The sequence below is a fragment of the Emys orbicularis genome, chromosome 4 (assembly GCF_028017835.1).
Source record: "Emys orbicularis isolate rEmyOrb1 chromosome 4, rEmyOrb1.hap1, whole genome shotgun sequence".
NCBI classification, from domain to species: Eukaryota; Metazoa; Chordata; order Testudines; family Emydidae; genus Emys; species Emys orbicularis.
In genome coordinates, this window is record NC_088686.1 from 126,475,955 (window position 1) to 126,502,239 (window position 26,285).

Here is a 26,285-nt window from a genome sequence, read left to right on the forward strand (position 1 = left end):
AAGGAGAATCTTCGCCACTGTGGCAGCAGTACAATTAGCAGTAGGAAAAGCTTCGACCCATGAAGTCAGAGGGCAAACCAAAACAAGGAGGTGCTTTTTCCCAAAAGCCTTTGGCATATCTGCAAAGTCAATTTGAAGATGTTGAAATGGAGCAGCAGGCGGAGGTCTTCCACCCTTAATTTTGTTAAGAGGCGGAGCAGGTCCATTACGCTGACATGTGCTGCATGCTTTCACTATTGACAGGCAGTAGGGTTGAATGCCTGGAGCATACCAAAAGCGAGCGATGGTGTCCACAAGGGCGTGCGTGCCGTAGTGACCCCCCTTATCATGGTGCCAGCGAACTGCCACGGGGTATGTGGAGCGAGGGAGGCAGGCTCGGCCATCCGGCATAAGTCAGGTCCCTTTGACCAGAGTGGCTCCGAGGCTCTCCCACGACTGTAGTTCAGCAGCGGGTAATGGTACGGGGTGCGGTGGAGTAAAGGAGGAGGTTACAATAGCCAAAGTGGGCATGGCTAAGGGTAAGACAGCAGCCGTCTTGGCGGAGGCGTCAGCCAGGGCATTCCCACGGGTGACGGGGCTATCATCTTTAGTATGGGCCCGGCAGTGAACTACAGCCAGGACCGAGGGTTCTTGGAGGGCGTCCAAAAGCTTGTGGATGAGGGGGAGGTGCTGAATGGGTTTACCGGCAGCTGTCTGGAAACCTCAAAACTTCCAGAGGTGGATGTGACAATGCACAACTCCAAAAGCATACTTGCTATCAGTAAAAATGGTAACGGTCTTACCAGCGGCCAACTGGCAAGCTCGGGCCAGGGCATAGAGTTCGGCGGCTTGGGCTCCCCAGTTGCCTGGCAGTGAGGCGGCCTCTTGAATGTCCCATTCAGAGGTGACTGCATAACCGGTGAAACGCTTGCCATCAACATAGAAGGAGCTTCCGTCCGAGAAGAGGATGCAATCAGGGTTGTCCAGTGGCACGTCAAACAGGTTGTTCCTTATCTGTAAGATGCTATAAACTACTTCCACACAGTCGTGCTGATCCTGGAGGACTGGCAGGTCAGGAAGCAAGGTAGCTGGATTAAGGGGCCCACACCTTTCAAAAATTAGGTTAGTGTCTTCTAAGAGTTCGGCCTCTAGCTGTTGCTGACGATGGGCCGAAAAGACTTGGGTTGTGCCCCTACGCAGAAGGGCTGACAAGGCATGAGAGGTCCAAACCATGGTAAAATGACCCAGGGTCAGGAGCAAGGTTAGCAGTGAGTTGGTGGAGCGGTTTGCTTAACTCCCCGCAGGACGGCAACCAGGGGCGACAGAAGCCAATTAATCCTAAGAAACCTCGAAGTTGTTTCTTGGTGTTTGGCAGAGGGCAGTTTTGGATAGTCTTTATGCGGACTGGGTCCATTTGTCTCCCCTCTGGGGTTAACAGGAAGCCCAGATATCGGACCTTCTGTGAGACCCACTGAATCTTGTTAGGGTCTACCCTGTGGCCTCTGGTGTGTAGGTATAATAAAAGTGCCTTACCATCGATGCGGAGGGCAGCTTCTTCGCGGTTACCTAATAGGATGTCATCTACGTATAGGACTAACGTGGATCCCTGCAGACTGGTGAAGCCTTCCAAGTCGTGGCGGAGGCATTGGCTGAAAATCGTGGGGCTGTCTCTATATCCTTGAGGAAGTCGTTGCCAGACATAACTTTGTCCCTCCCAGGTGAAACCAAAGAGATACTGAGAGTCTGGGTGCACAGGAATGCTGAAAAAGGCTGATTTTAAGTCAATAACAGTGAACCACTCAGCATCCCAGGGGATTTGGCTGATGATAGTAGCTGGATCAGGAACTACTGCATGAAGAGGGACCACATACTGATTAACAACCCGTAGATCCTGTACAAAGCGCCAACGAATAGGGTCTCCGTCCTTTTTAGGAGGCTTTTTGACAGGCAGTATAGGGGTGTTACAGGGAGTGCGCTGAGGGCGGACTAGCTTTTGTGCAATGAATCCCTCGATAATGGGGCGGATGCCCTCCCGGGCTTCCAGCGACAGGGGGTATTGAGGGACTGACGGGGGGGTTAAGGAGGGCTTCACTTGAATCCTTACTGGCTCTGCCGAAAGGAGCAGGCCAACATCAGTGTCAGAAATTCCCCAGAGGGTTAAAGGCAAGTCAGTGAGGTCAGGGGAGAGAGGGGGGGGGGTTCCCAATTACCCTGAGTTGGGGCAGAATCTCCTAACACTGTCATCAATAATCCTACCCCTTCAGGAGTGCAGGTTAAAGTAGCCTCAAGCTTACAGAGTAAATCCCGGCCCATCAAAGGGATCGGACAAGCTGGGGAAAAAAGAAAACGGTGAGAAAAACATTTATCAGCATAAATAACATTTAGAGGCAAAGTGAGTCCCAGAGACTGTGGGTTGCCCTCCACCCCAGTTGCAGTTTTAACCTCAGAGGATAGCCAGGGAGAGGGGGCATGATTTAAAAGAGAGAAAGTAGCTCCAGTATCAGTGAGGAAAGAGACAGGCAGTCCTTGGACTGAAAGGGTTAGACGAGGCTCTTTGCTGGGAGGGGAGAAAGTGAGGAAGGAGCCGGCTAAAGACATTAAGGAAATAAGACCATCACATTGTTTGCCTTCGCCCCCGGGGTACCGTCATTGAGGAGGCTGAGTTTGCTGCAGCTGCTGCTGTTGCCCGTAGTTGATCCAGGCCTGAGGAACGGGCTGGGCTGGTGGTGCAGGGGTGTATTCGTCCCTGGTGTAAGTATCTGCGGATGTGACCGGACCCTCTGGGCGTCCCCAGGGGAGGGATATGCATCCTGCTGCATTTGCTTGATCTTTTGCCTAGTAATTACTCCTCCCGAGGTGTGCCCTTCCATTTCCCCCTTATCCCTCTGCAGAGATTCCGATCTGGAGTCCTGCAGATTCCCCTCTGCGCCCTGGAGAGAGTCCCCCTGCGGAGGAATAGGGGCAGGTGCAGTGGGGACCAACTGACGAGTCTAAACACGCCGTGGTTTACACCCTTCATTGAAATAACATGGAGGGGATTCACTCTCGGGAGAATACCTGACTGCCATAATTTTTAAAGATTTCCACAGCTCTGCTGCTGTGTCCCAACAAAACCAGTAACATAACTGTCCCGGATGGTCTTTTTCGATCTGGCTCCTTACTCCTCTTAAGGCAGCCTGTTCGAAAGAGCCATACGAAGGCCACCTCATCTCCGGGTCGGCCAATACCGCGGTATACTCAGTCCAATTCCTTACACACAGTGTGTACAACTTCCTCCTAGACATTTCTGTCTGTACTGGGAGTTTCCCTTCGTTCCATAACTTATTTATAATCCCCAACGGACTCTCAAGAGGCACGCTAGTCCCTTGACCCATGGTGTCTGACAGGAGCCCTCCAACTGGCGTTTATCCTGCTGTCCAGTACACGACCCCTCAATATTGAATTGGCTGGGAGAAATCTCCCGTGGCGCCTGCCAATTCGTATATGAGTGGTCTGACCACTGGACAGAGGCACCGCACCAGAAGGAAATCCCGGACGAGCCCCCAAATTGTTAGGTAAAAAGCAAGTCCTTACTCACCTCTCCAGCACCCGAGTTCGTGCGGAGTTGGTATGGGGCTCACAATCTGTCAGAGACCAGACACCAATTCGTTGATCAACGGGCTCACACTATCCTTAGCTTAAAAGGCTTCGGAGTAAGTGTGGCAAGTTTATTAGGGGTGAGCATCAATATTTATACACAGAAGTAAACAAAGTGATTAACAGATCATAATGGTCATGCATAATCAATCAAGATTCTACAGGATAAAACAGGTTAAAATGTAGATTCAAAAAGACAAAAGGGGAGATGGCTACTTAAGGGGAAGGGGGTGTCATGAGTAGTTCGCAGGTCAGAGCTTTGATTAAAAGTTCAGACAGAGACATCAAGTCTGGGTTAAGTTTAAGCTCATCAAAAGTTCAGACTCAACACTTCCAGCTGGACTCCCATGTTACTGTGGATAGAGAAGGCCTGGCCCCAGTTGACGGTGCTGCCCAGCAGGGCCTGGTAGGCGCCCAGGTCCCGGTAGAACGCTGTGTACGTGTTGGTGTAGAAATCAGAGTCGTCCGATGCCACCCGCCAGGGGAGACATGGAGCAGAGTGGGGAACTCCCAATGGAATGACCGATCTGCCTTCCCACCCTCCACCCCCAAGCCAGCCTGGAAAGGCCCCAAATCCCAATCTCCCCGCCCTCCCCCCAAGCCAGCCAGTCCCCCAGGTGCAGCGCAGTGGCTAAGGGGCGGCACCTCTCTGCATGGCCAGGTGAGGACAACTTTGAACTTGGGCCATGTATCCACCAGCACCTCATGTCCAGCCGGGTTCCCGTGGTTTATGTTCATCACGATGCCGTGAACCTGCCAGAGATACAAGGGTGTTAGGGATCAGAGCTGGAGGAGGGACAGCAATTCCCACTCTCACAACTATGTCAGGAGCCTCCACATGTTTATTGTGTGGTTTCAGCGTCTCGCGGTCTTCAGCGCCTTCTTTGGGTGTTTTTTGCCCTTCTCCAAAATGTCTACCCTCTCCTGTCCCTGCCAATGTGGCTGACACCACAAGCTGCCCTTAGCCAAGATGGCCACCACCTCACAATGATTTCATGGGCCTAGGCCAGGAAGATGGCTGCCCCAGGCTCTGGGGAGCAGCAAGGAGAAGAGATTGGGGGATGTGGGGTGACACTAGGGTTGGGGGTGAGAGGGAGGGAGTTGGGATGTGGAGGGCATGAGTGCTGGGAGGCAATACGGGGCAGGGCCTATGGGGCGTGAGGGCTGAGGGGCTTGTCTCTCCCCCCCTCCCCGGTTTATTCTCCTAATTTTGGGGTCTGACCCCTGAGTTGTTTTGTGGCCCCTGAGCTGGTTTTACAGGGGAGTTCCTGAGTGTGGGGGACAGGGGTCAAAGGGGCTGGTGACCCCCCCCCACACACACACTTGAGCCATGTGATGGGCATGGAGCCATGGAGGGAGCCAGAGCTATCTAGCTCTCTGATTTGCTGTCATGGAGCCCGCCCACGGAGTGATTGGCTGGCACGGTGCCCGCCTGTGCTGTGATTGGCTGATATGAAGCCAACTTTCCCTGTGATTGGCTGGGAAGGTCCCACCGGCTACGCTGGGTGAGCAGCAGGAATTGGTGCTGGGTTTGAACTTTGGGAGACATGAGGGGTGAGGGAGGGGTGGCTGGGAGAGCAGCCAGCATCTTCGGGGGAGGGCCCTGCCCCTCCGGCCTGATCTCTAACCCATCTCCCAGGGGAGTCAGAGGGACCTTCACCTGCTCTCTGCCCCATGGATGGGGGTGGGGAGGGTTGAGTCCTGGCCCTGGGCTGCGGGCAGTGTGGCTAGGCACAGCCATGTCACCTGCAATGTCTCAGGCAGGCGCCTCCGTAGTGTCGCCTCCAGCAGCTGCAGCTTGGAGGAGCAGCTGAGGAGCAGCATCTCTGTTGAGATGGGCCCTTGGCAGCTTCCAGGGGGTGTGGAGTGGGGGGCACCTGCCCAGGTGGAGGAGAGAAACCCATCAGTTACCTGTGTCTGTCACCCCAACGTCACCCCAAAAGCAGGCAGGGTGTGCGTAACCTCCCACCCTGCAATAACAAACCTGCAATAACAAAGCAGTCTGGGTGCAGCCCCTGTGCTCTCCAGAGACCCTACAATAACAAACCAGTCAGTGTGCAGGCTCTGTGCTCTCCAAAGATCCTACAGTAGCAATCCCTGTCTGTCTGGCTGGCTCCCGCCATGCCAGGGCTGGTCTGTGCAGGACTCAGGTGGCCCCAGTACCTCCCACTCACCTGAGCCATCTCTGTGCCAGGGTAAGGGGCAGTCTCTGGGAAGATAGGGGGACAGGGTGTCCGAGAGGCAGTGAGGTCCCTGTCTGGCAGCAGCTGGTCCTGACCCTGTTGGGTCTCTCCCTTGGAGGCTGCTCCACCCTCTTATCCCTGAGTGAATGAACCATGTAGTGGGAGAGCTACAGGAGGAGGTGGCTAGATTGAGGAGCATCCGAATCCACGAGCAATTCCTGGACAGTGTCCATGTGGAGACAGCTGAGGTAGCTGTCCCAGTACACAGGACTGCTGATACACCACTGGTGGAGGAGGAGATGGCTCAGGGTGGACACTGGCAGCTGGTTACTTCTGGCAGCAGGCAGTGCTCCACCCCTGCTCCGAACCCTCCCGCCGTGGTAATAGGTAACCGTTATGCTCTTCTTGATACAGGAGAGAAGGAATCACACCCTACAGTAAAGGAGGAGAAGCCTCGTACCCCTAAGGCTGGGAGGTCTGCTGCCACCACTGCGAATAGGAAACGTAGGGTAGTGATGGTCGGAGACTCTCTGCTGAGCGGGATGGAGGCGCCCATCTGTCGCCCTGACATTTCATCTCGGGAGGTATGCTGCCTGCCGGGGGCCCGTATCCGAAATGTTACAGAGGCATTGTCGAGGATTATCCAGCCCTCTGACTACTACCCCATGCTACTCATCTATGTGGGCACAAATGATATTGCGAGGTGTGACACTGAGCAGATCAAGAGTGACTACAGGGCTCTGGGAGTACAGGTGAAGTTGTTTGGAGTGCAGGTGGTATTCTCTTCGATTCTTCCTGTCAAAGGTAGGGGCCTGGGCAGAGACAGATGCATCATGGAGGTGAATGCCTGGTTGCGAAGATGGTGTTGCCAGGAGGGCTTTGGCTTCCTTGACCACGGGATGCTATTCGAGGAAGGACTGCTAGGCAGAGATGGCGTTCACCTTTCGAGGAGGGGAAAGACCCTATTTGGACACAGGCTGGCTAACCTAGTGAGGAGGGCTTTAAACTAGGTTCGACGGGGACAGGTGAGCAAAGCCCACAGGTAAGTGGGGAACATGGAGACCTGGGAGATGGGTCGGAAACAAGAGGGAGCGAGGGCTATAATGGCGGAGAGAAAGGAGGGTCAGGGCAAAACTGGGAGGCAAGATCAAACCAGTATCTTAGATGCCTATATACAAATGCGAGAAGTATGGGTAATAAGCAGGAAGAACTGGAAGTGCTAATAAATAAATACAACTATGACATTGTTGGCATCACTGAAACTTGGTGGGATAATACACATGATTGGAATGTTGGTGTGGATGGGTACAGCTTGCTCAGGAAAGATAGACAGGGGAAAAATGGAGGAGGTGTTGCCTTATATATTAAAAATGTACACACTTGGACTGAGGTAGAGATGGACATAGGAGACGGGAGTGTTGAGAGTCTCTGGGTTAGGCTAAAAGGGGTAAAAAACAAGGGTGATGTCATGCTAGGAGTCTACTATTTGCCACCTAACCAGGTGGAAGAGGTGGATGAGGCTTTTTTTAAACAACTAACAAAATCATCCAAAGCCCAAGATTTGGTGGTGATGGGGGACTTCAACTATCCAAATATATGTTGGGAAAATAACACAGCGGGGCACAGACAATCCAATAAATTCTTGGACTGCATTGCAGACAACTTTTTATTTCAGAAGGTTGAAAAAGCTACTGGGGGGAAGCTGTTCTAGACTTGAATTTAACAAATAGGAAGGAACTTGTTGAGAATTTGAAAATAGAAGGCAACTTGGGTGAAAGTGATCATGAAATCATAGAGTTTGCAATTCTAAGGAAGAGTAGAAGGGAGTACAGCAAAATAGAGACAATGAAAGGCGGATTTTGGTAAGCTCAGAGAGCTGATAGATAAGGTCCCATGGGAATCAAGACTGAGGGGGAAAATAACTGAGGAGAGTTGGCAGTTTTTCAAAGGGTCTCGCATGATATTCTTATCGATAAACTAGGCAAATACAATTTAGATGGGGCTACGATAAGGTGGGTGCATAACTGGCTGGATAACCGTACTCAGAGAGTTGTTAATGGTTCCCAATCCTGCTGGAAAGGCATAACAAGTGGGGTTCCGCAGCTGTTTTGGGACCAGCTCTGTTCAATATCTTCATCAACGACTTAGATATTGGCATAGAAAGTACGCTTATTAAGTTTGCAGATGATACCAAACTGGAAGGGATTGCATCTGATTTGGAGGACAGGGTCATAATTCAAAATGATCTGGACAAATTGGAGAAATGGTCTGAGGTAAACAGGATGAAGTTTAACAAAGACAAATGCAAAGTGCTCCACTTAGGAAGGAAAAATCAGTATCACACATACAGAATGAGAAGAGACTGTCTAGGAAGGAGTACGGCAGAAAGGGATCTAGGGGTTATAGTGGACCACAAGCTAAATATGAGTCAACAGTGTGATGCTGTTGCAAAAAAAGCAAACATGAGTCTGGGATGTATTAACAGGTGTGTTGTGAGCAAGACACGAGAAGTCATTCTTCCGCAATACTCTGCACTGGTTAGGCCTCAACTGGAGTATTGTGTCCAGTTCTGGGCACCGCATTTCAAGAAAGATGTGGAGAAATTGGAGAGGGTCCAGAGAAGAGCAACAAGAATGATTAAAGGTCTTGAGAACATGACCTATGAAGGAAGGCTGAAAGAATTGGGTTTGTTTAGTTTGGAAAAGAGAAGAATGAGAGGGGATATGATAGCAGTTTTCAGGTATCTAAAAGGGTGTCATAAGGAGGAGGGAGAAAACTTGTTCACCTTAGCCTCTAAGGATAGAACAAGAAGCAATGGGCTTAAACTGCAGCAAGGGAGGTTTAGGTTGGACATTAGGAAAAAGTTCCTAACTGTCAGGGTGGTTAAACACTGGAATAAATTGCCTAGGGAGGATGTGGAATCTCCATCTCTGGAGATATTTAAGAGTAGGTTAGATAAATATCTATCAGGGATGGTCTAGGCAGTATTTGGTCCTGCCATGAGGGCAGGGGACTGGACTCGATGACCTCTTGAGGTCCCTTCCAGTCCTAGAATCTATGAATCTATGAATTAACAGAGTCTGTGGCTGGCCCAGAGCTGGGGCAGCCAGGTCCCTGCAGTCACAAGGCACCACTGGGTTCCTTCCCTGCGCAGGGAGGGGTGAGAGGGTTTCCTGGGGCCAGCGGAGTAGAATTGTGAGGAAACATGAGCACTGCCAGGAGTGGGGCATGGGCAAACCAGTTCTGCTGGTGCCCCTCAATCCAGACCCACTGCCCCTGCTGTCCCAGCCTGGGCCTCCCCCTCCAGCTCTGCTGATGCCCCTCAATGCCGAACCATACCATCTGCTGTCCCAGGTGTGGGCTCCCGCTTAGCAACTCCTTCCTAACTCTCAGTTTCTGTTTATTCCTTTGACTCAGGGTTGTGCTAGGAGCCCCCAGTCTGGGTCCCTCTCTTTCGCTTTCTGCTTTCCTCTGCTCTGTGTCTCCCCCAGCCTTGTCCCCCGAGGCATGTGTGCCCTTGGAGGCTCTGTGCCTCTTTTGCCCATGCTCTGGCTGGGATCTCATATTGGTCCCTATTGACATTGGGGAGTAGCAGGTTTCTACCTCTGATGGAATCTCCTCGACAAGGGGCTGTCACAGTTCGTTACCTGCCGGGAACAATGCAATCCATATCTGCAGCAACTCAGCATCACATTTGTTACTTAACTGGAATCTGGCATCAGAGAATCCTCAGGTTGGCTTGGCAAAGCCGAGCTGAAGGCAGCGGTCGTGTTGGCAGCAACAACTGCCTCAATACCCCCAACTCTGTGGGATCCGTCTTGGCTCTCCCTCCTTTTGTCTCTGTGTTCCTGTGTGATTTCCCGGGGTTCTCACAAACACAGTCACCTCCCTAGCAGCCTGTGACTTTGTTCCAAGCTGCAGCAGAGCTGTGTCCACATCTCCTGCTCCCTTGTGTACCAGGCGGTCAGTGCTAAGTCACTGGCAAACCGCAGAGTTAATGTTCCATGTGCCCTTCCACAATGTCGAGCCCAGCAAAACTCTCACGTCTGAAAACCAAGCAATGAGGAGTTAAGGTACCTGCCCGGGGTCCTTATCTCTGCCCCTGGAGCTGCCAGGAACCCCTGGGCTCCAGCTGTCCTCAGCACGTTACGTGTCACTGTACTGAATGGGGGAGGGGTTAGCTGGACCAGCTTGGCAGAGCTGTGACTGAATCGAGGTGGTTTTGGGGGCTGTTCCCTGCGGTGACAGTGAGCCCTTCTTCCTGCCCCCAGGTGTATGATCAAAGGAAAGGTGCCCGGGTACCCTGAGAGATCCAGTTTACCTCATTCCAGCGCTGATTTGTGCACGTTGTGTCACTAATGGAGCACGGGGTCTTCCTGCCTGGGGACTGTCATCAGTGAGGTGGGCATGAATGAAAGGTAAATGACAGTGCAGTGTTAGATGGCATCACGTACCTGAAGGGGACGAGGTTGAAGGGGTTGTACAATTGAGCAGATGTGATGTGGAGCAGGCTCCAGCCATGTCTAAACTGAAAAAGCTGTAGTGACAGTTCTTCCACTGTCCTAGCGCTGTCTGCACGGGGACTTGGGTCGGTGTAACAACGTCGCTCCAGGGTGGGGATTTTTCATTGGCTTGATCTGCCTTTGTAGTGTAAACTCGCCCTTAGTGTCTATGTGCCGGGCAAGTGTAGGGAATCATAGAAGATTAGGTTTGGAAGAGATCTCGGGAGGTCATCTAGTCCAACCCCCTGCTCAAAGCAGGATCAACCCCAACTAAATAGGGGTTTGTCAAGCTGGGCCTTAAAAACCTCTAAGGAAGGAGATTCCACCACATTCCTTGGTAACCCATTCCAGTGCTTCACCATGCTCCTAGTGAAATGGTTTTTCCTAATATCCAACCTAGACCTCCCCCACTGCAACTTGAGACCGTTGCTCCTTGTTCTGTCATCTGCCACCACTGAGAACAGCCGAGCTCCATCCTCTTTGGAACCCCCCTTCAGGTAGTTGAAGCCCCTGTTCAGTACAGTGCAATGACAGAGTGTGAGTAGGTGTGTTATGGGTGTATCTGGGCATTTCTCCCCCCCCTCCCCATGCACATTACGCAATAGTGGAATGGGGATAATGCTCGTGCTTTGTAACTTTTGGAGCGTGTAGTTGGTGTATGACCCAAAAATGTGGTGGTTATTTGTTACATGTGTAAAAAGACTGGTGTTTGTCTCTCCTTCTCCCTCCCCACCATACCCTGCAACATTTAGTATCACCCCCCCCCCCCCAGCATTTCCAGCTCACCCTCCCCTTCCAATTCCATTAAGCCATCAGCATTTTCGAAGGCAGGGGTGCACAAAATCCATTGGTAGAAGCTGTGAACTTGAAGAAAAGCTGTTTTTGGGTGGGTGGCTGTAATTCAGGAACCCCTTGATCAAATGATCTAAAATGTGGGTCACTAAGCCTATGTCATACCCCCAGGAGGCACCCGAAATTTCAAGACAATCCAAGTAACCATGGGGATGCTAGAGAACCTAGAAGAATCTGCTTTTAAACAAGTCTTCACAAATTTAATTGTAGCTGACCTGGTGCTCAGCTGTAAAATTGTATGAAATTAACCAGTAGCAGCTGCTTTGATATTGTGGATCCTATGGATCTCAGTGTGATGGTATCAACTGAAGGAGAGTGCCCATTGAGATAATACAGCCTGGACCAATAGCTCCATTCATCTTGGTGGGTGTTCTTAGCCCTCCTCCCTCAGTAAGTGCTTGGGAGCCTGTGCTATATACCAAGCCTGCCCGTGCTTAGTTCCTCGCCTGATCTAGTGTTGTGGGAGCAGGGGAAGGAGCTCAGCTACTGTCTAGAAGGGCAGGGTCCCCTGGCTTCAACAAAGGGAGGCAGGAGAAGGGCTCAGCTCACCCAAGTGGCACAGGGCCCCCCAGATCCCAACACACATGTGGGGAGGCAAGGAATGGGGTCAGACACCGCTATAAAGGGGCAGGAACCCCAGATCCTGGCACACACAAAGGGCTCAGACACCCCCAGAGTGACAGGGGCAGGGAGAGGGGCTCAGAGCCTCCTAAAGAGGGAGGGCCCCCCAGATTCTGGCTCACATGAGAGGGGCAGAGAGGTGGGGCTCAGACACCCCCAAAGGGAAAGGTCCTCCCAATCCCAGGGCACATATGGGAGGGAAGAATGTGGGGGTGCCTGACACCCACTCACTCACCCTCCCTCCCACCATCATATCAGCCGTACCAATATCCCACCCCCTCACCTGAACCCCGAACCTCTGACCTCCCCATAATCCTCCTCCCTTTGCTGAAGCCCCAAACTCCTCTATCCCTATTTCCCCTCCCAGCAAGCATTCACAGAGGTCATTTATTTATATGTAACTATTTTAAGCACCTTCTGAATCTTCTGTTATCCTGCAATTACATTTCCCCCATGCCCCCAAATAATAAGTTTAAAAACCCCTGTGGCTGAGGCTGGTTGTAGCAGAAGACATGGGTCCTTCTCCGATTTCTGCCAAGGGTTGGCTTTGAACTTTCAGCCTTCAACCTCCTTGATACTGTAACACCCCCGCTTTGACCTACACCGGCCCTGGGAGGTGTGGTTGGCGTGTAGCTTCATTGTATGGGAGACTGCTACAGTTGCTAGGAAGTCTGAAACAGCCCAAGGAAGGGGGCAGCAAAGGGGATCTGGGCTGCGGGGTGCTATGTCTATAGGGCTATGGGCAAGTTCCATCCAAGGAGGCTGGTTATGGGGCTGCAGTGGCTGGCCCCATGAGAAGGGTCCTACCAACTTCACTGCCATGAAATCTGGCTATTGGGGGGGGCGGGGGGCCGCGGGATTGCCATCCTTAGTCCTGCACTGCTGCTGGCTACAGCGCTGTCTTCAGAGCTCCGGTGGCAATACCACACCCCCCTGGTTCCCCCCACCAACCCCGATTTGGGTCGGGACACCCACAGTGTCAACACCATGAAACTTCAGATTTAAAATATCTGAAACCGTGAAAATTACAATATTAAAAATCCTAAAATCACAAAATTGACCAAAACGGAGCGAGAATTTGGTAGGGCTCCGCCCCTGAGACTGGTATGTGCTGGAGAGACGCGAGATGTTTCTAGTCCCATGGGGCCCAATGCGGCGCCCTGGATTTTCCTGGCCACCCTATTGGCCCTCAGCCCTGCCCCATGGAGGTTGCTGGGGAAGGGGACTTAAGTAGGAAGTGGTGGCTGGTGCTGGGTCAGGGGACTCAGGCAGGAGCTGTCACTGGCTCTGGGGTGTGGATAATGATGGCACAGGCTGGGCTGGTGCTGGAAGCCCTGGCTCTCCTGCAGCCTCTGTATGGGGAGGTTGTCCAGGGCCACGTGGCCAAAGATGGGGCAGCCTTGTGCATGCGTCCGCTTGGCTGTCGTGGTGCTGAGCATCCGCATATAGCCGCACCTACGGTGCTGAGGCAGGGTGTAGTCATGAGCCATGGTACCAAAGGGGTTCATGAGGCTTCAGCTAACAGGGTGGCTGGTGGCATCCAGGGGGAAGAAGCTGAAGAATTTGCAAATCAGGTTCGCCAGGTACCGCAGGCTATGCTCAGTCCCCACATGGGGCCACGTCTCGTTTGGTGGCTGTGGGTGGGGAACTGAATAAGAGGACACAGCTGGAGACACTAAGGGGCAGGACTGGGTGTTTACTTATTATTCATAAGTGCAGATAGGCAGTGGCGGATTAATGATTTTGCCGCCTCTAGGCCCTGAAATAATTGCCGCCCTGCCCGCCCCGACTCCACCCTTTTCCCACCCCCATTCCAACCCCTTCCCCAAAGTCCTGCCTTAACTCCGCCCCTCTCTGCCCCTATTGGTTCCCTTCCCCAAATCCCCGCCCCGGCCCCGCCTCTTCCCCCAGCGCGTGGCGTTCCCCCTCTTCCCCCTCCCTCCCTGCCCCGCGAAACAGCTGTTTTGTGGCCCAAGCGCTGGGAGGGAGGGGAGAGAAATAGGACGTGGCGGTGCTCGCGGAGGAGGCGAGCTGGAGCAGGGGAGCTTCTCCGTGGGTGCTCAGATTTGTCGGCCTAGGCGATAATACGCCGCTGCAGATAGGTGAGTTGTTATTGCTGAGCTCTCCCCAGTTGGGTGCTGGTTTCCCCGTCCCCTCTAACAAAGCTCTTCTTGTTTCACACACACTCAGTTTGTCTCTTAAAGTCCCCCCAGGGAAGATATTTAGTGATCCTAGAAATTTGGTGGGGCAGCTCCAACTGGTGCTATTGATTAGTTTTCCAAAGGAAGCTCTAGATATTTGACCCAACCCGACCATCCCGCAGACCAGGTTACGCACCCAGAACACTTTGGTTTTCAGGCCCTCAGTGTCTGGACACAAAGCCAACACTGAGAACAAGCAGAACCTTTTTTGGGAAAATTTCATTTGAAAAGTGGATTGAAAAATGGGAAACTGCTGTGTGGCCCTAGCTGTAATTCTACCTTCCCCCTTGCCCGCATGGTCCCAGCTGTGCCAGGGAATGCCGCTGTAAAGGGGAAATACTCAAAGGTGTCTTCAACAATAAATTTAATTGCAGCTGGGATCAGGAAGCCAGAAACACTTCCTGCTATCGGTCAATGCCGGTGGGTGGAGTTAAGGGGATTTGGGTGTCATGGCTGTGTGGTGCTGAATTTAACACATCTGTATTGCTTTTGGGTGTGACCTAACAGGCCGGGAGTCCTTGGGGATAGTGAAGTTTGGTTTGAGGATAATCAAGATCCCCGGGAGGTATTTAACCCTTGAGTTACTGAGACAGACTGGCCCTTGAGGGAGTCCTTGGCATGGGAACACTCTCAGGCTGGTTAGTATCAATGGGGAACAGCCAGATCCATCATGGGTTAGAAGCATCATGGGTTAGAGCACGCTGTGCTCAAGGAGATGTTGCTGAATGGGGACCTATTGCCCAGCCCCTTCCACCCCACGTAAAGCTGCCCCGGCTTGTATAGTCCAGGAGATGGGAAAGGAGCTGATGAGAACAGGGTACAACAGCAAGAGACGTGACAAGCCCCAGGGAAGTGGGGGAGAGAGAGATCTGGGGAAGATGTCTCTGGTAGAGTCGGGGGAGGGTGACACACTGTGTGGAGGAGTTAGAGATGCAATACACTGAGCAGGATGTCCCAGGGAAAACGGGAGGAGGAGCAGAGCGGATGCAGGAGGCAGGTGAGCACGTAGCTAGATTGGGTGGAAGATCATTGAGCCGTTGCTGGAGCCTCTGGAAGAGGAACCGGGATGGGACAGTGTAGGGAAGTGGGACAGGGGTGCTGTGTGTATGGGTCTGGGGTGGTAGGGGCCATCAAGAAGGGCAGGTTATGGGCTCGGAAGAGTAGGACAGACCCTTTAAAGGTGGGTATAGGGCTGTGGGGGAGGGCAAGGCCTGTGGGGCTGGGGGGTCGCAGGCCCCATGTGAGGCTAGAGCTGGGAGATGTTACTGATTTCACTTGGCTAACAATGATCCCCAGACTCCCCTACCCCGCTCCCTTGTCAGGTCCCCTGGGTGGTTGGGCTGGGGACTCATGTGGGGGCTGTGCCTTATGCTGGGCTGGGGGTTAATGTGGGGGCTTTCGCCGGTGCTGGGTTATGAAGAATGAAGTACCACAGGCTGGGCTGGCGCTGGAAGCCCTGCCTCTCCTGCAACCTCTGCATGGGGTAGTTCTCCACAGCCACATAGCCGTAGCTGGGATAGCCTAGTGCGTGCAACCGCTTGGCTATCAAATTAGTCAGCATCCCCATGTAGCCGCGCTGCCAGTGCTGGGGCAGAGTGTAGGAAAGCCCTATGGCACCAAACGGATATGAAGTGGCCCAGCTGACCGGGTGGCCAGCAGCATCCAGCAGGCAGACACTGGGGAAGTGGCGGATCAGGCTGGCCAGGTACTTCCTGCTTTTCTCGTTCCCCCTCAGTTGCCACGTCTCATTCAGCAGGTCGGCGTGGGAGACATCCAGGGACGAGAGCCTCACGGCTGGGTCCAGCCTAGGGGGGCAGAGAGCAGCAGGGTCAAGCCCCAAAAGTCAGCGATCAGAGCTTGGGGGATGGGTCCTGGGTGAGAAGCCGAGGTCTGAACAGGCTGTGGACAGGGAAGGTTCTTCTCCATCCTGGGCCAGGTGAGATGTGGTGCAGGGATGGGGGGGAGCACGGTCTCTCGCTGCCCAAGCCCTGCCAGGTCTGATGGCTGATTGAAGGAGTGCCTGGTCCCCAGGGTCCATGGACGGGGTGCCATTGGTGGCACAGAAGCCATTTGCATCAGGGTTTCCTGGCAGAGGCTGGGGGCCCTGTGCAGGAGCTGAAGAGGGATCTCCCTCCCAATGGCTGACCCCACCCGTTGGCTACGCTCCCCAGTCCCTGCAGTGTCCCTGAAGGAGGTTGGGCTCAGTGCCAATCCCACTGAGATTCTGCTGGTGGCAACAGGACCCCAATGCCCTTGGCCCTGCATAAGGAATAGCCAGATCTTGGGCATTCTAGTTAGGGTGAACAGATGTCCTGATTTTATAGGGACAGTTCTGATCTTTGGGGCTGTCTTATATAGGTGCCTATTACCCCCCACCCCCATCCCAATTTTTCATGCTTGCTGTCTGGTCACCCTAATCCCAGTGCCATGCTGGCCAATGCCCCCACCCCTTAGGCTGCCTCCTTCCGTACGACGCCCCCTGTGGGGCCCTGTGACACAGGCAGACACTGACCTGATCTCAGGCATGGAGCTGGGATCTGGGTGAAAATAGGTGAAGTAGCGGAAAACCTCCAGCTTGATCCCCTTAGCCTCGGCGATGTCCTTGGAGATTTCGTACACTCCATCCCGGAGCCCTGCAGGGGGCTCCCTAAACCCCATGAGCAGTGGGGAAAGGGACTGAATGGTGGTGACAAAAGGGCCCATATGTGTGGGGAGCCCAGCCTGGCACGTGGGTCGGGAGGGGCAGGAATCTGAGCTTCCAAACCTCCAGCCCCAGCCCTCAGGGAAGAGGGTGTGGTCAGGTGAGCTGACCCCAGCCCAGCACTGGCAAGGGGCTACCCCATATGTTCCTGCCCTGCATAGGGCTCATGGGAGCAGCCTGAGGGGAGCAGAGAGCTTTGGGGCTGGCATTGTAGGGCGGGATCCTGGGGTTTGGCCCAGACAGGACATATATGTTCAGTTGCTGTGCGACTCTCCCAGATGCTTTGGGGCACATGTTACCAAGGATGCGGAAGGTCTGTCCCCAGTTGACAGCACCCTGTGACGGAGCAGGGAGCGGGGCAGATTTGACCTGGGAATGTTGCAGGGGGGTTGCATTGGGAATGGGGGACTTCCCTTGAAGGAAGCTACCTGAGCCAGGACGGGGGTTGGGAGAAATCACACCTTCTGCCCGGGAGACTGAACAAAGGAGAGGAGGAGCTGGGGGGAGGGGGAAGAGAGGAGCTGCTGGAGGAGTTTTGGTTTGGTTTCAGTTTGGGCTGGGTGGTGCAACGCAGGGAACCCCAAGCTGGGGGCTAAGCTCCCTAAACCCCCCAGAAGGACTTGATTGAGGGGTTCTGGTTGTACCTACATGCTCTGCTTGGGACTGTGTTCCTGTCATCTAATAAACCTTCTGTTTTACTGGCTGGCTGAGAGTCACGGTGAATCTCAGGAAGAGAGGGGTGCAGGGCCCTGACTCCCCCACACTCCGTGACAACTGGTCGGCAGCGGTGGGATCTACTGCACCCCGTGGACGGCGCTTCCTGCAGTAAGTGACTGGGGAGCAGTAAAACGAAGGGTGATTGACGGGGACCAGGCGTGCTGAAGAGTCAGAGAGAGACGGTTGTCACCCCTGGGAGTGTGACACCAGCGAGAAGGACTTTTGCAGTAACAGGGTCCCCAGGGAGGATCGCAGCGAGCGGTCCCAGGGGCGGAGGAGTCTGCAGCTCAACCCTGGCAGAGAGGTGGTGACCTCAAGAAGGGCTGGCACACTAGGGGTCTCCCTGGAAACTGTGGGGAACGGTGAGCACACAGGCCTGTGAGTGGCCAGCAGGAAGATTTATGCCAAGCGGCTTAAGAGCGACCTGGTGGATCTGTGCAGGCAGAGGGGGCTGCGCAGTGGGAGGCTCACCAAAGAACAGCTCATTGCCCAGCTGGAGGAGGGAGATCACTCGAATGAACTGATCCCTGTCTCTGAGGGAAGCAGCCTGGCAGATGCAGCGCAGGCCCCATTGTCTGTCCCAGCTGGGACAGACCAGCCGGGTGCTGAGGGCTTCCCGAGACCCCTCCTTCCTATGCCTAGGGGAAGGGTGGGGAGGAGCCCAGCAAATACCCCGGCCAGTAGGGGATCCTCCCGGCGAAGCTCGCCGGCCAGCAGGGGATCCTCCCGGCGACGCTCAGCATCCGTGGAGCGGAAGTGGCTGGAATGGGAGAAAGAGCTAAAACTGAGAGAGCTGGAGGATCGTGAGAAACAGAGGCAGCATGAAGAGAGACAGAGGCATCATGAACTGGAGCTGGCGAGGCTGAGGGGCCGCGAGCCCCCGGCTGCGGTGAGTGAGGGGGGACCCAGGACTGCATGGAGCTTTGATAAGTGCATCCTGGCCCCACGTAAGGAGGGGGAGGACATGGATGACTTCCTGGATGCCTTTGAGACGGCCTGCGAGCTGCACCAGGTTGATCCTGCAGACAGACTCTGGGTTCTCACCCCCTTACTGGACCCCAAAGCCGTGGCATTGTACCGCCAACTGGAAGAGGTGGAGAAAGGGGACTACGAACTATTCAAAAAGGCCCTGCTACGTGAGTTTGGGCTGACTCCTGAGATGTACCGGGAAAGGTTCCGGAGTCAGGATAAAACCCCTGAGATCTCATATCTGCAACTAGCCGTCCGCATGGAGGGATACGCCAGCAAGTGGGCAGATGGGGCCCAGACGAAGGAGGACCTGGTTAAACTGCTGGTACTGGAGCAACTGTATGAGCGGTGCCCATCCGACCTGAGGCTGTGGTTGAGGGACAAAAAGCCAGAGAACCCGCGACACGCAGGGCGGCTGGCCGATGAGTTTGTGAAGAGCCGGTCAGGGGGTGGCAGGGAGGAGTCCCAAAGGAACAGGCCCGCCGCGATGCAGAGAGAGAGTCACCCGGGGACCTCCCAAAGGGGGAATATGGGGAATCCCCTCCCAAGGGGAATGCCCAGTGTCAGGGACAACTGACCGGCTCGAGGGGACCCACGGGACATGAGCTGCTATTACTGCGGCCGAAGAGGCCACATTTGGGCCCAGTGCCCCAAGCTCAAGGACAGACTGAGCAGACTGAACCCACACCGGGTTAACTTGGTAGAGGCCCAGATGGACGAGGGGCAGGCTTCTCACACAAGGGGGGCTGGCAGCTTATCCACTGCTCAAGAGAGAGAAGGGCCCCAGGCCAGCTTCTCTGGGGGGCCAGATGCTCCGGACTCAAAGTTCTCCGTTTACAGGGTGGGCACGGGGCTGTCCCTGCGGAGCGAGTGCCTTGTTCCCCTGGAGGTGGATGGGAGGAAAGTTTATGGATACTGGGACACGGGCGCAGAGGTGACACTGGCCCGGCCTGAGGTGGTGGCCCCAGATCGGGTGGTGCCCAACACCTTCCTGACCCTGACAGGGGTGGGCGGGACCCCATTCAAGGTGCCCGTGGCGAGGGTACACCTGAAATGGGGGGCCAAGGAGGGCCTCAAGGACGTGGGAGTGCACCACCATTTGCCCACTGAGGTGTTGATGGGGGGGGGGACCTAGAGGACTGGCCAAGCAACCCCCAGAACGCCTTAGTCGTGACCTGTAGCCAGAGCCGGCGAGGGGCACTACGCCCTGACCTCGGGAAGGATGTCACACCGGAGGCACAGAACCCTACCCTGGTGGGGAGGGAACACCCAAGGACAAGGCTCGGGGTGGCTGTGGCTTCCGACCCAGCCGACGAGAGGGAGCAGGTCCCCATCCCTTCCCCAGCCGCCGAGTTCCAGGCCGAGTTGCAGAAAGACCCCTCCCTGCGGAAGCTAAGGGGCCTGGCTGACCTCAGTGTGGTACAGACCATGATGAGAGGTTGCAAGGAGAGGTTCCTGTGGGAGAAGGGATTCCTATACCGAGAGTGAGCTCCCCCAGGGGAAGTGGAGTCCTGGGGGATCTGGAGGCAGCTGGTGGTACCCCAGAAGTATCGCCGCAAGCTACTGTACCTGGCCCATGACATCCCTCTCGCAGGGCACCAGGGAATCCGGCGCACCAGGCAGAGGCTGCTACAGAACTTTTAATGGCCTGGGGTCTTTACCAATGTCCGACAGTACTGCCGATCCTGTGACCCCTGCCAGAGGGTGGGGAAGGCCCGGGACAAGGGGAAAGCGGCTTTGAGACCTTTGCCCATCATAGAGGAGCCTTTCCAGAAGGTGGCCATGGACATAGTGGGACCTCTCAGCAAGACGACCCGGTCAGGGAAGAAATACATTTTGGTGGTGGTAGATTTCACCACCCGCTACCCCGAGGCAGTGCCCTTATCGTCCATCGAAGCAGACACTGTGGCAGATGCGCTGCTGACCATTTTCAGCCGAGTGGGGTTTCCCAAAGAAGTCTTAACAGACCAAGGGTCCAACTTCATGTCAGCCCTACTCTGGTGCTTGTGGGAGAGATGTGGGGTCCGGCACAACTGGGCCTCAGCATATCATCCCCAATCCAACGGGCTGGTGGAGATTCAACGGAAAGCTAAAGATGATGCTAAAAACATTTATGAACCAGCACCCACAGGACTGGGACAAATACTTACCTCACCTGCTGTTCGCATACAGGGAGGTACCCCAGGAGTCTACCGGGTTTTCGCCTTTCAAACTGTTATATGGAAGGCGGGTAAGGGGGCCCCTAGACCTGATGAGAGATGAATGGGAGGGGAAGGCCACTCTCGATGGAGAGTCGGTGGTGGAGTATGTCCTGACCTTTTGGGAAAGACTTGCCGAGCTAATGGGTCTGGCCAGGGAGAATCTGGCCAGAGCCCAGAGGAAGCAGAAGGTCTGGTATGACCGCACAGCGCGGGCCCACGCCTTCGCCACCGGGGATCAGGTGATGGTCCTCATCCCCGTGAGGAAAAACAAACTCCAGGCTGCCTGGGAAGGGCCCTTCAAGGTTGTCAAGCAACTAAACGAGGTAAACTATGTGGTGGAGCTGTCAAACCGGGCACACCACCACCGGGTGTACCATGTGAATATGATGAAGCCATATTATGACAGGGGGAATGTGGTATTGGCCGTGTGTGGACATTGGGAGGAGCAGGGAGATGCTGACCCCGGCCCAGCAAGCTGAGAACAGAGGGGTGTTGCATCTGTACCAACAGCTGTTTTCCAACCATCCTGGACGCACTAATCTGACTGTCCACCAGGTGCAGACAGGATCGCACCCGCCTATAAAATGCTCCCCCTTCCGAGTCACAGGGAAAACTGCTCAGGACCTGGAAAGAGAGGTCGGGGACATGCTGGCTTTGGGGGTAGTCCAGCCGTCTTCCAGCCCTTGGGCCTTGCCGGTGTTGCTGGTCCCTAAAAAGGACGGGTCGATCCGGTTCTGTGTGGACTATCGGAAGCTCGATGCCATCACTGTAGCCGATGCCTACCCCATGCCCAGGCCTGACGAGCTCCTAGACAAGCTGGGAGGCGCTCGGTACCTTACCACCATGGATCTTACAAAAGGCTACTGGCAAGTGCTGCTGGATGCAGATGCCAGGCTGAAATCGGCCTTCATCACCCCTCTGGGGCTCTATGAGTTCCTGACCCTGCCTTTCGGCCTCAAGGGAGCGCCGGCCACCTTCCAGTGCCTGGTGGATCAGCTACTGAGGGGGATGGAGAGTTTTGCCATGGCGTATATTGACGACATCTGTGTCTTTAGCCAGACCTGGGAGGACCACATGTCCCAGGTTAGACAAGTGCTGGACCGACTCCAGGAGGCTGGGCTGACCGTAAAACCAGAGAAGTGCAAGGTGGGGATGGCTGAGGTATCCTACCTAGGCCACCGGGTGGGGAGCGGCTGCCTAAAGCTGAAACCAGCCAAAGTGGAGGTGATCAGAGACTGGCCCGCTCCGCAAACCAAAAAGCAGGTCCAAGCCTTTATTGGGATGGCGGGGTACTATCGAAGGTTCGTGCCCCACTTTAGCTCCATAGCCGCCCCCATCACTGAGCTGTGCAAGAAGGGGAAGCCAGACAAGGTGGTCTGGACCGAGGAGTGCCAGGGGGCTCTCCAGGCGCTGAAGGAGGCTCTGGTCAGTGGCCCAGTTCTGGCAAACCCAGACTTTGACAAGCCCTTTATGGTGTTCACCGACGCCTCCGACATGGGACTGGGGGCGGTGTTAATGCAGGAGGATGAAAAGGGGGAGAGACACCCGATCATGTACTTGAGCAAGAAGTTGCTACCCCGGGAGCAGAACTACGCGGCCATCGAGAAGGAATGCCTGGCCATGGTGTGGGCCCTCAAGAAACTAGAGCCATATCTCTTTGGGCGACACTTCACCGTATACACCGACCACTCTCCCCTGACCTGGCTGCACCAGATGAAAGGAGCCAACGCCAAGCTCCTGAGGTGGAGCCTGCTCCTGCAGGATTATGACATGGACGTGGTCCATGTGAAGGGAAGTGCCAACCTGATAGCGGACGCGTTGTCCCGGAGAGGGGGCCCTGAACTTCCCCAGGTCACTGGTCAGAGTGACCCCGCTCAGTTCAGTCTCGAAGGGGGGAGAGATGTGACAGAGCAGGGAGTGGGGCAGATTTGACCTGGGAATGTTGCAGGGGAGTTGCATTGGGGATGGGGGACTTCCCTTGAAGGAAGCTACCTGAGCTGTAACCTCAGCCAGGAGGGGGGGTTGGGAGAAATAACACCTTCTGCCCGGGAGACTGAACAAAGGAGAGGAGGAGCTGGGGGGAGGAGGAAGAGAGGAGCTGCTGGAGGAGTTTTGGTTTGGTTTCAGTTTGGGCTGGGTGGTACAACGCAGGGAACCCCAAGCTGGGGGCTAAGCTCCCTAAACCCCCCAGAAGGACTTGATTGAGGGGTTCTGGTTGTACCTACATGCTCTGCTTGGGACTGTGTTCCTGTCATCTAATAAACCTTCTGTTTTACTGGCTGGCTGAGAGTCACGGTGAATCTCAGGAAGAGAGGGGTGCAGGGCCCTGACTCCCCCACACTCCGTGACAACCCGCACTGCCCAGCAGCGCCCGGTAGGCACCTAGGTCCCGGTAGTACACTATGTATGTGTTGGTGTAGAAATCAGAGTTATCCGATGCCACCTGTAGGGGGAGACATACAGCCAAGACTGGAGAATTCCCAATGGAATGACTGATCTGCCTGCCCCCTCTCCCCCGAGCCAGCCTGGTCCCTGCCCTGGGCCCCCTTAGAGGGGAAGGGCACCAAATCCCAGCCCCTGTCTCCTCCCGGAGCCAATCTGGCTCCCCGTCCTGGGGTCCCAGTGAGGAAAGGTCTCGGGTCCCATTCTACATCCTCCCGAGCCATCCAGTTCCCAAAGTGCAGTGCGGTGGCTGAGGGGCTTCACCTCTCTGCGCGGCCGGGTGAGGACGACTTTGAAGTCAGGCCATGAATCCACCAGCACCTGCGCAGCTGGGTTCCCCCGGGTTATGGCCATCACAGTGCCATAGACCTGCCAGAGACATGGAGGTGGTAGGGGTCAGAGCTGGGGGAGGGGCAGCAATTCCCACTCCCACAACTCTGTTTGGAGCCACCCAGTATTTATTGGGGGGTTTCAGCATCTCGTGATCGTCTGCACATTATGTGAAGTTTTTGCCCTTCTCCAACATGGCCTCCCTCTCCCATCCCTGCCAATGGGGCTGACACCACAGGCTGCCCTTAGTCAAGATGGCCACCACCTCACAATGATTTCAGGGGGCTGAGGCCAGGGAAGATGGCTGCCCCAGACTCTGGGTACCAGAGATGGGGGGCAGGGGAATGTGAGGAGCAGCAAGGAGAGGCGATTGGGGAGCGAGTGGGGGATGTGGGGGATGCTAGGGGTTGGGGTGAGGGGCAAGGAGGGGGCAGGAATGTGGAGGGGAGAGATATGGGGAAGGGAGTATGAGGGACGAGGGCCGGGGTGGGGCCTGTCTCTAACCACCACCCCACGTTTACTCTCCTGATTTAGGGGTCTGACTCCTTTTTTGTGGGTCCTGGCCTGGTATCGCAGGGGAGACCCTGAGCGTGGAGGAGGGGGAACAAAGGGGCTGGTGACCCCCACACACACTTGAGCCATGTGATGGCATGGAATCATGGAGGGAGCCAGAGCTACCCAGGTCTTTGATTGGCTGGCACGGAGCCTGTCCATGCAGTGATTGGCTGGCACAGAGCCTGCCTGTGCTGTAACTGTTTGATATGGAGCCAATCTGCCCTGTGACCGGCTGGGGAGGTCCCGCCGGCTATGCTGGGTGAGCAGCAGGAATTTGCTGGGTTTGGACATTGGGAGATAGGAGATGTGAGTGGAGAGGGGGCGCCTGGGAGAGCAGCCAGCACCTGGGGGTAGGGTCTTGCCCCTAGCCAGCCCAATCTCCACCCCATCACCCCGGGGAGAGAGAACTTTCTGCCCTGCTCCCATCCCCGTCCCAGGAAGTGGCACGTGGGAAAAAAGATGGGTCCTTGTCACCGGCAATGTTTTGGGGAAGCGCCTCTGTAGTGTGCCCTCCAGCAGCCGCAGCTTGGAGGAGCAGCTCAGGATCAGCATCTGTGGTGTGGATGGGCCCTCGGCAGATTCCAGCAGGGATGGCACAGGGGATGCCCTGTGGTGGAGAGACCCATCAGTTCCCTGTGATCTTCCCCCCTACCCCACCTCCCTGGAGACACGAGGGGTGTCTGCAACCTTCCAGCCCTGCCAAAATAACAAATGCTGTGGGTAGACCTACAATAACAAACCAGTCTGCTTACAACATTGTACCCACCAGAGACCCTACAATAACCACCCCAATGGTTATATTCTCAGTGCAGCATTTCCTGTGGATTTTCCTCTCCTCCTAAGTATCAGCACTTCCTTGCAGTTAATGTTTCAGCTTTTCAATCTAAAAATCACTTTTGATGAGAATTTGCACAAGTGGCACTTGGATGTTCCCAGACCTCAAGGAGTGGCAGGTCAGTACCTCAACTGAGTCTAATTTCTCTTGTAAGGGGCAACAAACCTTCACAACATTTTCCCCACAATTTGCGAAGCTGTGTTTGTGAGAGTCAAGACCCTACAATAACATACCAGTCTGGGTGCTTCTCCCTTACTCACCATAGAACCTACAATAGAATAATAGAATCATAGAATATCAGGGTTGGGAGGGACCTCAGGAGGTCATCTAGTCCAACCCCCTGATCAAAGCAGGACTAATCCCCAACTAAATCATCCCAGCCAGGGCTTTGTCAAGCCTGACCTTAAAAACCTCTAAGGAAGGAGATTCTCCCACCTCTCTAGGTAACCCATTCCAGTGCTTCACCACCCTCCTAGTGAAAACGTTTTTCCTAATAGCCAACTGAAACCTCCCCCACTGCAACTTGAGACCATTACTCATTGTTCTGTCATCTGGTACCATTGAGAACAGTCTAGATTCATCCTCTTTGGAACCCTCCTTCAGGTAGTTGAAAGCAGCTATCAAATCCTCCCTCATTCTTCTCTTCTGCAGACTAACTAATCCCAGTTCCCTCAGCCTCACCTCATAAACCATGTGCTCCAGTCCCCTAATCATTTTTGTTGCCCTCTGCTGGCCTCTTTCCAATTTTTCCACATCCTTCTTGTAGTGTGGGTCCCAAAACTGGACACAGTACTCCAGATGAGGCCTCACCAATGCCGACTAGAGGGGAATGATCATGACCCTCGATCTGCTGGCAATGCTCCCACTTATACAGCCCAAAATGCTGTTAGCCTTCTTGGCAACAAGGGCACACTGTTGACTCATATCCAGCTTCTCGTCCACTGTAACCCCTAGGTCCTTTTCTGCAGAACTGCTGCCTAGCCACTCGGTCCCTAATCTGTAGCAGTGCATGGGATTCTTCCGTCCTAAGTGCAGGACTCTGCCCTTGTCCTTGTTGAACCTCATCAGATTTCTTTTAGCCCAGTCCTCTAATTTGTCTAGGTCCCTCTGTATCCTATCCCTACCCTCCAGCGAATCTACCACTCCTCCCAGTTTGTCCTGTCTATGTGTCTGTGGCCCCAGCCATGCCAGGGCGGGTCTGTGCAGGACTCAGGTGGCCCCAGTAGCTCCCACTTACCCGGACAGTCTCTCTGCCAGGTTAAGCGACAGCCGCTGTGAAGATAGAGAGACAAGGTGTCCGTGAGGCAGTGAGGTCCCTGCCTGGCAGCAGCTGGTCCTGTCCCCGCTGGGTCTCGCTCTCCCTCAGGGGCTGCTCCAGCCTCTTATCCCTGAGTGAATGAACCATTAACGGAGTCTGTGCCTGGCCTGGAGCTGGGGGCAGCCGCATCCCTGCAGTTACAAGGCATTCCTTCCATGGGCAGGGAGAGGTGAGATGATTTCCTGGGGCCAGCGGAGTAGAATTCTGAGGAAACATGAGCACAGCCTGGGGTGGGACCTGGGC

At 54.7% G+C, this 26,285-nt stretch overlaps 1 protein-coding gene and 1 pseudogene across 1 annotated transcript; both read right to left on the reverse strand.

The window, feature by feature from the left end:
- Positions 1-3,925: 3,925 nt before the first annotated feature.
- LOC135877837 (glycine-N-acyltransferase-like protein 3) lies at positions 3,926-13,263 on the reverse strand (annotated as a pseudogene).
- Positions 13,264-15,340: 2,077 nt separating this feature from the next.
- On the reverse strand, positions 15,341-24,441 carry LOC135878591 (glycine N-acyltransferase-like protein 3). Its single transcript, XM_065404296.1, has 5 exons — positions 24,364-24,441; positions 23,269-23,373; positions 22,915-23,005; positions 16,487-16,607; positions 15,341-15,779 (listed from the first exon to the last, which is right to left on the reverse strand). Exons 1-5 carry the CDS (start codon positions 24,439-24,441, stop codon positions 15,341-15,343), a joined length of 834 nt encoding a protein of 277 aa, XP_065260368.1.
- Positions 24,442-26,285: the final 1,844 nt, after the last annotated feature.